The 10,550-nt window shown below is 52.6% G+C and overlaps 1 protein-coding gene across 1 annotated transcript in view; it reads left to right on the plus strand.

The window, feature by feature from the left end:
* The first annotated feature begins 1,720 nt into the window (after positions 1–1,720).
* ITGA11 (integrin subunit alpha 11) overlaps positions 1,721–10,550 on the plus strand; it is a 133,551-nt gene continuing 124,721 nt past the window's right edge. The window contains exon 1 of the mRNA XM_061157988.1: positions 1,721–1,802. Coding sequence (XP_061013971.1) covers positions 1,751–1,802 — 52 coding nt within the window. The 5' untranslated portion in view covers positions 1,721–1,750. The remainder of the gene's footprint in view (positions 1,803–10,550) is intronic.

Here is a 10,550-nt window from a genome sequence, read left to right on the forward strand (position 1 = left end):
TTTGGTTTCTCCATCTTGTCATCCAGCCTCATCCCAAGGCCAGATCTTCTTCCCAGACCCACCTGGATCCCCATCAACTTCCAGACCCTCCAGCTGGGAGGGAGGAGGCAAGGGTAGAAGAGAAAATACTTACTTACCTAGTTCATTCTAAGGGCTCTTTTAGAAGAGCAAGAATACTTATTTCCCAGAAAATCATGTTGCCCTTTCTTAAACTATGACTGGGGATGGCAATACACTGATTCATTTCAGCCTAAACCACATGCCTCCCCCAACACATGTGCAAACACACACACACACACACACACACCCCAGAGAGAGAATGAGCTTCCTCCAAAGACTGGCTGAATGGCAGAGGTGAGGATGCCAGAATAAAAACCAGGGTAGCTAGCAAGAGGATAGGGACATTACAGTGGCGGGCATAATGCCCACTACTATTCTTGTGTGAACCTGGGCCTTCTCAAAACCCACTTAGTTCTCTGGAACCTAGCCTAAATGTCACCTCCTCTGAGAAACCTTCTGATCCCTCTCAATCAGAATCCCCACTCTATGCACCCACATACCATCTGCCCTCATCCACCCATCCATTCATCCACCCACTTACTATTTTCCTGGAGTGCTGAGGGCTAAGTGCTCAGTGTGACCCAGAGATTTCTGCCTCAATGATGTTTTCAGTCTGGGCAGGGAGAGAAGAGTTAATCAAACAATTGCACTAATTAGTGTCAAGCTTTTCTACTAAGTTCAATGAAAAAGATTTGAGTGGGGGAGAATGAGCATGTATCTGGGGACCTGACCTGCTGAGGATGGGGCCTGGGGAGGGGGTCGAGAGAAGGTTTTTCTGAGAAAGTCAGGTGGGACCTCTACTCTAGTTTTCACCACACTGGCCATCCTACCCTCTGCCTCAGATGTCTCCGTTTCTAGAAAGGCCAGCCTCCACACCCACGGGTTGTGATTTAAAGCTTGTGCAAAAAAATGTGCATTGAATTTAAGTGTCAGTGAGTGGTTAGAGGCGCTGGGAAGGAAGGTAGCTGGGTTCCAAAGAAGAGCTTCGCTGTGACGCTAACAGGGGCACAGGGTGCTCCTGGATGCTTTGGAATGTCTCAGGCCTGTGAGGAGGACACCGTGGAGGTAGAGGGGGGATCTGCGTTTATTCCAGGCTCAGGAGAAAAACCGTGGCTTTGCATTCCAAGCCCCAGGGTACAGGAGAGCAGGGGAGTGTCTCAAAATGGACGTTGTAGGGACATCCACTCCTCTGGGCCAAGAGAGACCCGAGTCATGGCCCTAGGTCACCTGAGGTACCCCTCTGAGCTTTCTGAAGCCCCTTCCTCTGGGACGTGGGGCTGTAAGTCACTCCTCCTGAACAGACTGAATTCGGTGGTGGTGGTGGTGGTGTGGAGGGAGGCACGGCGCTGACGAGGTGGTTCCCAGGAGCGGTGGTTCTCTGGAATTGTCTCCCACGGCAGGAGTGGGGTGGGGGCAGAAGGAGAAATCTGGAGACGCGTCGAGGCCGCAGCCGGCCGCCTGCCCAGGTGGCAGAGGGGCCGAGACTGGACCGCAGCCAGAGCCCCGCGGTGTCCCGGCGCCCCTCCCCGCCGCTCCAGCCCTCCCACTTCCTCTGAAGGAGCCGCGGCTGTCAGGGAACCGGGCGCCGCGCGCAGTGCAGGCTCGGGGCGCCGCGCAGAGGAGGCTGCCGCTCTGGCTCGCCGCCCCCCGCCGCCGCTCCGCACCGGGCCCCGCCGCCGCGCCGCGGGCCATGGACCTGCCCAGGGGCCTCCTGGTGGCCTGGGCCCTCAGCCTGTGGCCAGGTACGTCCCCCTGTTGACCCCCACCCTGGCCTCCGGGAGCCCCTCCCTGACCCACCGAGGCCTGGGGTCCGGCGGCCAGGAGCGCGTCGCGGTGCGCTCCCAGGGTCCGACCTCCGCGGCTTTTGGGGACGTGGGTCCCCCGGGAAGTGGCTGCCGTCAAGCGGCTCGCCAAGTTCTACACAGGAGGGAGGCGCGCCGAGGCGGCCTGGACCGGGGACTTTGGTGTGTTTGGGAAGAGTTGAGGAGGCTCGAGTTGAAAAGCGCCGAGGGCCGGTGGCCCCTCCGGGCGGTCTGCTTTTCTCCGAGGGCCCCACCGAGCTTCCCGCACCGCCACGGCGGGCACTCGGGGTTCCGCCAGCGCCGAGGCTCGCGGAGGCAGCATCCCTAAGAGCCGGGAGCTGGGTGCGGCGGTCCAGGGGAAGGAGGGTGCTGGGGGAGACCTGGAGCTGAAAGCCGCCCAGAGTCCCTCGGGCCTGGACGGAGCGAAGCCCTGGGGCGGTCGGCGCCCAGGCTGTGGCGAGCCGTCTGTGGCCGAGCCAAAGGCGGCGGGGCGCCGCTCGGCAGTCCAGGGCCCCCCGAAAACGTTACCTGACCCTCGAAGTAGGGACGGGCCATCGCCCGTCAACCCGCGCTCAGAACTGTGCGCTCATTCAATAAAGCTGGGGACAGCGGTCGTCGTGCGCCGCAGCCTAATGCGCTCCAGGTGTCCCGGCGCGGTAGGGACCCCGGGCCGGCGGGGAGAGCGGCCCGGAGCGAAAGGGCTCTCCGCACCAGGGCACCTGACATCCTTGTGAGACCCGCCACTCCGGGGCGGCAGACAGAGGCGCTGTTCTACAAATCCAGAAAGCTTGCAGGACCCCTCCTTGGCGTGGCCCAGTGCTCTGGCAGGGACCAGCGCCTCCGGGACTGGCCGCTGGGCCTAGCCTCCTCTTCTGCGTGGGCTCCAGATCCGGGATGGGCCAGTAGTGGGAGTCAGATGCGATGGCAGGGGGAGAGGCGCCCTTAAAGAGCACAGGTGGAGAGCCCCCAGCCCAAGGAAGTTCACCCCAGTCCCGGGATACCACTGAAAACACTGTACACCCTTGTGGACGTCTATAGTGGAGCTTCTGTACTTGAAAGGGCCTCTGCTGGTGGGGTGCAGTTCAGATCCGAGAGTCACAGCTGAAAACAAACATAGATGCTTTAAGCTGGGAGGAGGGAGTGTTGGGAACAGCAGGGGAAGAGCTGGAACCAGGTGAGCATATATATAGAAACCAGCTGATGGAAGCAGAGGTGAAGCCCTCTCTAGGTCATTTACGCAAGAGGGGAACTCTAGGAACTGTCTTCAAGTCACTAGCAGATCCAGCCACAGGAAAAGGGAATGCACTCCTGTGTGATCCCAGATACGTGGGCCCATCAGAACTTGAGTTGAAGTAGATGCTTTATGGGGCTGCTCAGGTGCTGCAGTTGTGAAGAATCCCCCCGCAATGCAGGAGATGGAGGAGACATGGTTTCAATCCCTGGGTTGGGAAGATCCCCTGGAGTATGAAATGGTAACCCATACCTGTAGTTTTGCCTGGAGAATCCCATGGACAGAGGAGCCTGGTGGGCTACAGTCCATGGGGTTCCAAAGAGTTGGACATGACTGAGCAGTTGAGCCCACACACAGCTGCTTTATAGGCTAGAGACTTCAGGATACTAGAGGCAAAGCCTTTGAAATCAGTCTTGGCTTCCCATCTGGCTCTGCCGCCCACCTTAGGCAGGTTATACAGTCTCTCCAACAGGTTTCCTCCTCTGTGAATGGAGATAGAAATTCTGAGTGGTTGGCATGATTAAGTGAGGCTGCACCATAAGAAAAGTTGTTAATACAGCACTTGGTCAACAGTAGGGTTGAATCAATGGTTGATAATGATAATGGTAAAGCAAGGATGAAGGGGATGGTGGGTAAGGGAGTAGGGTGAAGGACAGGGACAGGATTTGTGACTCAGAACTCCCTTTATATGGAGAAAACCACTCCAGAGTTATGTCTGGTCAGTCTGAGTTCTTGAAAGATGGGATTCATTAAACATATCAATCAATGTTGGAATGACATCTGCTTGCAAGCAGCTGGGGGTGGGGCCCAAGCATATATGCAGTCTGGGCCCTGCCTGTAGCTGAGAACAAGGTGAGACCAGGGAAAGCGAAATAGATGCACTGGGGAGTGAGTGGCACAGAGAAGCTAAGGGCTGCAGTTCAAACAGGGGAAGTTCAATTCTGCTTGAATAAGCAAGGGAGGCTTCCTGGAGGAGGAGATAGCATTTGGACTGGGCCTTGAAGGAATTTGTAGAGTGTGGATAGACGTTCAAGTGGGACTGTTTGTACATTAGAGTGTCATTTCCTAGAACTACAGTAGTTAAAGAAACCAAAGGTGAGTATTTGAAAACCACCAAGATGACTCTGGTCCGTGGGGACTCTGAAGATTAGAAGGGTCACACAGATCATTGGGCCCATCTTCCCAGCTCCAGAACAGGATTGATGTTGATCTCCCATCTGTGCATCACATGGATTCAATGTGAGGGTTACTAGGAAGCTTACCTGCTGGTGATGGCACAGTGTGGCTGGGCAGGAATCTTGTCAAAGGCCAAGTTGGGGTGGGTGGTAGGGGGATGGAAGTCCTCATGAATTCATTCTGAGTTCAGAGCCTTGATCCTTCCAGAGCTTCTTCTGCAGGCTGGGCAGGGTGATGAAGTGGGCAAAACTATCAAGAAAGCCAGAAAAAAAGTAGACAAGTCCAAAGACATCTACAACTGACATTCTGAGAGAGCAGACCCACTGAGCAGAACTTCCCTATCATGACCCATCTAACGATTATGGAAGAGAATATACGAATGAGTCATTTTGATATACAAGAAATTAGACACAACCTTGTAAATCAACTATACTTTGACAAAATTTTTAAAAATAAAATTAATTCCTCCCAGTTTGGAAGCAGAAAAAAAATTTTTAAAACCTTAGCCATTACTGAGCACTTGTTACCTGACAGATGATACACAGGGAGACCAGACACAGTGTGGGGCTGAAGGTCCTGGCTTTTCACTGCCCGGAACGGGTCTGACCTCTGATAACTGGGATTCTGTTTCCTTGGCAAGTTACTAACCAGCCCTGTGCCTCAGTTTTCTCATCTGCAAAATGGGGATGATAATATTAATAATAGAACTTAAAGAGTATCCAAAGATGTATAATGTATATTAAGTACTTGAAAAGTTCCAGGCACACATTGAGCATCTGGGAGTTTGTCTTTCTTCTCCAGCATCATCATCATCATTGCTCAAGGTAACAGCCATTGAATAAGGGATTTGAGGATGCAGAGTTGTAACTTTCAAACTCAAATTCCTAAGAGAAGTCTAGAGGAAGTGCTGGGATACTGGCAGCTCAGTGGAAACATGCATACCAGGGCCCTAAATAAACCTGAACTTCTCTTTCCCCAAAGGCCTGGCCCAAAGTCTTGATCATAATGGAAACTTGGGGGAGAAGGGTTGCCATTGAGGCTGTTTTGAGGTCAATGTGATCCTGGCAGGAGGGTTTTGTGTTGTTGGAGAGAAGAACCATCCCACACAGATGGCCCTTGTGGGTGGGAAGCCTGTCTCCTCACCATCCTCATTGCTCCTAGCCCACCCACACAGGGCCATGGGCCCCTGAGGAACTCAGACAGCAACTCACCTTTGTTTTGCCCTCTGTGACCCTCTTCCTCTCCCTCCTGTAGTGATCGCTTCCTCCAGCAACAGGGAACTTCCCTTCCATCCTCTCTATTCACTGCTTAGGACAGAACTATGCACTGGGCTGGACTGGCCTGGCTCTTGATATAAAGAAGGGACTTTTGAAAATTCCAAAAGCCCTCTTTGCTCTTCTTAATGCCTGACTTTGGAGATCACTGTCTCACTGTAGCTTTCAGACCCTCCATACAGTGTTCTATCCCAGCTATAAAGAGCAAGGATCCATGATAGTCCTCCCCAGGCAGTGATAGCCTTTGGCTGACTCAGGGAGGGTCAGCTATGAAGCGAGCTTGAAGCGTGCACCAACCCATCTCGAAAACGGTCTCTCTGCTGCCCTTATAGCTTAATGACGCTGCCCGACCACCACCAGACTGTGGGCTACCATCAGGAATTCACGGCCACTTGGAACTACTTTCCCTGAAATAATTGTGAGCTCCAAAGTCACCCACATGCCCTCAGTGTGAAGTGCTTGCTCTGGGGAGCTGTGGTCTAGGCGGGACTGTCCCCGCCCCGCCAGATGAAAGTCCAAAATGTTACCTGCGAGGGGAGAAGGGGAGGAGACTGCAGTTGGTCACCTTGTAAACCAAAAATAAATAAGCCCCCCACAAAATGTCATGAAGTGTCTTCATGGTGTGTACTTACAGTCTTCACAAGATGAATAAAATCCCACCTGGAGGAAAAAGCCAGTGTGGTCAAACGTGCCCCCCTCCCACCCCACCCCCCACCTCTGCCCCTCATTTCCCTTGTCACTTACTGAGCAGGAGTGATGATTAACATATGTGTGACCTGGGAACCCAACTGAGTTCAAATCCTTTCTGCTTGGGTGACCCTGGATAAGCCCCTCTGAGACTCAATCCTCATGTGTAAAATGGGTAGAATAACACCTTCACAGGCTGATGTGTCCTTTAGATGATCTGTGGTTGATTCGTATCAAGGGTTTGGTACAGCGTCTGGTACCCAGTACTGCCTCAGCAAACAGTAGCGGTTCCTGGATCACCCTTCCCATCACTCACTTGATCGATATACCAGCACTGTGTCAAACACTTTCTCACATCTCAGCTAGACCTTGTTGTGGCCACAATCATCAGGTTACACATGAGACATTAAATAGCTCATCCGGGGTCTTGCTGATTGAGTAAGAGGTGGGGTTTGGTGTTTGCCTTTAATCCGTGCATAATGTCTCTTCCCTGGTGGCTCAGATGGTAAAGAATCCACCTCCAGTGCAGGAGGCCTGGGTCAGTCCCTGGGTTGGGAAGATCCCCTGGATCAGGAAATGGCAACCTACTCCAGTATTCTTGCCTGAAAAATTCCATGGGCTGAGGAACCTGGCGAGCTACAGTCCATGGGGTTGCAAAGAGTCGGAGACGACTGAGCTACTAACACTAACTGATGTCTCTTCAGGAAGTGGGCCTGGAGGGCACAGAAAGATGAATAAGATGCTCTTCCTGGAAGATGCTGTCCTCGGGGAAAGTGAGGCCTGTATACAGTGGCCACCCTCACAGGGGCACGGGCCCAGGGAGGCTGCTCCCTCCTTCAGACTCAGCTGGACAGTGATTTCGCAGTCAGAATGTTGGCTTGGTGAGAAGTGGTCCTCATGCCATGTCTTGTAATGAGAGCCTCTCTCCCTCACTTGCCTTCCTACTCAGGGCCAAGGAGGGCTCTCCCATCTGCCCCCAAGACCCAATACTCTGGGCACTCTGACTCCCTCTCCAGCCCATCCTCAGGGTCCAGGCTGGGCATTTCTCTCCTCCCTTTCCTGCCTCTGCTTCCCCTAATCAAAACCTGCTCTGAGCTCCCGGCCCAATGAGTTAATGCATGCTGAACAGCCCTAATGAATGGTGACAGCTTCATGGATCCTACCCAAAGGGATTTGCATTTTAACTGGTTTGTGCTTGAGCCAAAGAACAAGGGGCTAATGATGGGATTTCAGGTACTAGGATTTGAAATAGGTGAGACCAAATGGTTGAGGCTAGAGACCTTCCTGGCACGGTCCAACCCCTTAGCTCACTTCTGAATCACTGGTCAGATGCCTCCTACCTAGACCCTTGTGTATGAGGGGAGCCCTCATCCTGTAACACAGGAGAAGCCAGTCTGTGGTTTGGTAATGCTGCTCTAAAGCAGGCAGAGGTTTTTCCACGTGGCATGTGGGGCGAGTTAGGCAAGTTGCTATAGCAATGTGCTCTAGGATTCCAAACAGGATGACACGGAGAGAAGGGGCTCCTGCCTCCGCAGCTGGGGTTGACAACTTTCTTCCCCAAGCCGCATCACCCAGCTGGGTCAGGCTACCAGGAATCCTGACCCCGCAGATTTCCAGAACTCGATTCTTTGCAGACTGGGCCTCAGGAAGGGCATGGAAAAATCATGAAATGAGCAAGTGGATGTAACTCCCAACAGTCTGCAAAGAGCACTCCCGTACATTTTTTCTACCAGTCAGAACAGACTAGCTGAGGTCAGAGGTATGTCCATTAGATAGAGAGGGGAGAAAGAGGCTTTTCAAAGTTAAGTGATTTTCTGGGACTTCCCTGGTGGTCTAGTGGCTAAGATTCTATGCTCCTGATGCAGGGGACCAGGGTTTGATTCCTGGTCAGGAAACTAGATCCCACATGTCTCAGCTCAGAGTTCACATACCACACCTGAGTTCACACACTGCAACTAAAGATCCCATATGCCACAACTAAGACCCAGTGCTGATAAATAAATAAATACTTTCTTTAAATTAAGTGATTTCCCCAAGATCACATAGAAACTCCAGGGCAGATCTTCTGGTCAAAGATGAGATTAGGAACCTAATTTGCTACATTCATCAGAGGAATTTAAGGAGAAAGCATTGCTTCAGCCAAAGGAATGAAGTTCTAATAGTAGATTTTCTACGTCTGTGGCAGGCAGGTAGGACAAGATCCTTGGAATCATTCTCCGTAGACTGCTGAGGGTGTCTCCAGTCTCCATCATTCGCTCTGCCTTGCCCATCCCCAAGCCCTCAGACTGCTGCTTTCTCCTGCTGCCAGGAAGAAGACCACAAAGCTATGTCTATCTCCTCTCCATCCACTGGAACTGCTCTTTTCCTGGATCCCTTAGCCCCTTATATTCAGTGGTTGCTGGCAATCATTAAGTCCCATAAATAGTATGTAGACAGAGCTCTTCTCTGAGTTTATTCCCACCACTTACCACATACACAGGACCAGCTACATAATCGATGGGGCCTAGTGCAAAATGAAAATACAGGTCTCCTTGTTTAAAGACTATTAAGAATTTCAAGATGGCCACAGCACAGCATCAGACCAAGGGGACCCGTTCGGAGTGTGGGGCCTGAGCCACTTCTCACAGAGTTCTCTCCTCTCGGGCTTATCATTTGGCAAGGAAGGCATGGCATCCCTCTTGACACATGAAGAAACTGAGTGGGTTGTCCATCTGGCCAGTATGTACTGAGCACCCACGAAACCCCAGGCATCTCCAGGTTCTGGAAATTCCAAATCAGATAAGGCCCAGCCTCCACCTCAGGGAACACAGTGAGGGCAGAGAGGTACAGATCACACACAGGCTGCTGGTGCAAAGTGCTGGTGTCTGTAGATGCAGAGGATCCCTGGAGCAGCTCTGTAGGCACATAGCAAGGACCGTGGGAAGATTTTTAAGCCATGGGATTCAGAAGATGCTTCTATTTCCAGTTACTAACCCAAGACCACTTTGAGAGCCTTTCTGGGGGACTTTCAAGCATCTGATGCTGAGCTCTGGAGTAGCCCCCTTGATGAACACGAGAAACCAAAACTCAAAATATTGGCCTTTCCACATGCATGCATGCTAAGTCGCTTCAGTAGTGTCCAACCCTATGGACTATAGCCCGCCAGGCTCCTCTGTCCATGGAATTCTCCAGGCAAGAATACTGGAGTGGGTTGCCATGCCCTCCTCCAGGGGATCGTCCCAGCCCAGGACTCAAACCCAAGTCTCTTATGTCTCCTGCATTGGCAGGTGGACCCTTTACCACCAGTGCCACCTAGCCTTCCCACCAGCCGAAGGTATTGGTCCTGCTGAGGTCCTGCTGGGCTAACACTTATAAATAAGGAGTTACTTCTCGGGTTTTTTTACCTGCCCACTTCAGCCCCCACTCTTGGTCTGCAGACAATCAGCAGATCCAGTGGTCCTCATTCCTGGGTGAAGAAGGGAATGATGGTGTAAAACAAAACCTTTGCCTGGGCCCCACCTGAACACACCATCACTATCTATGGTAGAGCCCAGCGTTGGCATTTTTGAAAGCTCTGCAGGAGTTCTAATGGGCAGCTGGGCCTTAGCACCACCAGTGTCATCTAAACCCAATCCCCAGTCAAGCAGAAGAGGAAACACTGTCCAGGGAAGGGCAATGACTTGCTCAGGGTCACACGACCGTCAGTGGTGCAGCCAAGATGTAACCAGGTCTCCTGTCTCCCAGTTCTCCAACTCAGCTCCCCCACCTGCAGTTTCACAGGATTCATGGCCAAGCTGGGCTGGAGACACAGCGTGGAAACAGAGTGTGGGAGGCTGAGGCACTAGGTGGAATTTGGGATGGGGGTTGGTAGTTGGAGGGTTATTTGTTAGTGACCCTGTCTGTGTCCCGCACAGGGTCATAAGCTATTGATCACTGTGTGGTCCCATGTGGGCCAAACAAAAGCCCAAGAGGGGCCATAGGGTCACCTATTTGGCCAAGGATCCTGGTCAGAACTGCTCACATGCAGATGGACTGGCATGGCAGAAGGTGTCCAGCAGAGGGTTAGACAAAGCCCATTAGAGTCATCCCGACCCTGTGATTCTGGGCCCCACTGAAGCTATTCTGAGCATTCAGGTAAAGGAAGCACCTGACTCAGGGTTGGAACTGGCGAAGAGAAGCCCAAGTGGGGTGGGGAAGGGATGCTCTATCAGGAAAAAGTGGGGAGGCTTGCCCGGAGGGCAGAGGAGAAAGCCCCTGGGACCAGCCTGAGGCCCCAGCACAAACTCAGGTGTCATCTTCCCTCCTGCCCCCATCCACCCAGACCTTCCTCAATAGCAGATG

This window comes from Dama dama, chromosome 12, assembly GCF_033118175.1.
Source record: "Dama dama isolate Ldn47 chromosome 12, ASM3311817v1, whole genome shotgun sequence".
Taxonomy (NCBI): domain Eukaryota; kingdom Metazoa; phylum Chordata; class Mammalia; order Artiodactyla; family Cervidae; genus Dama; species Dama dama.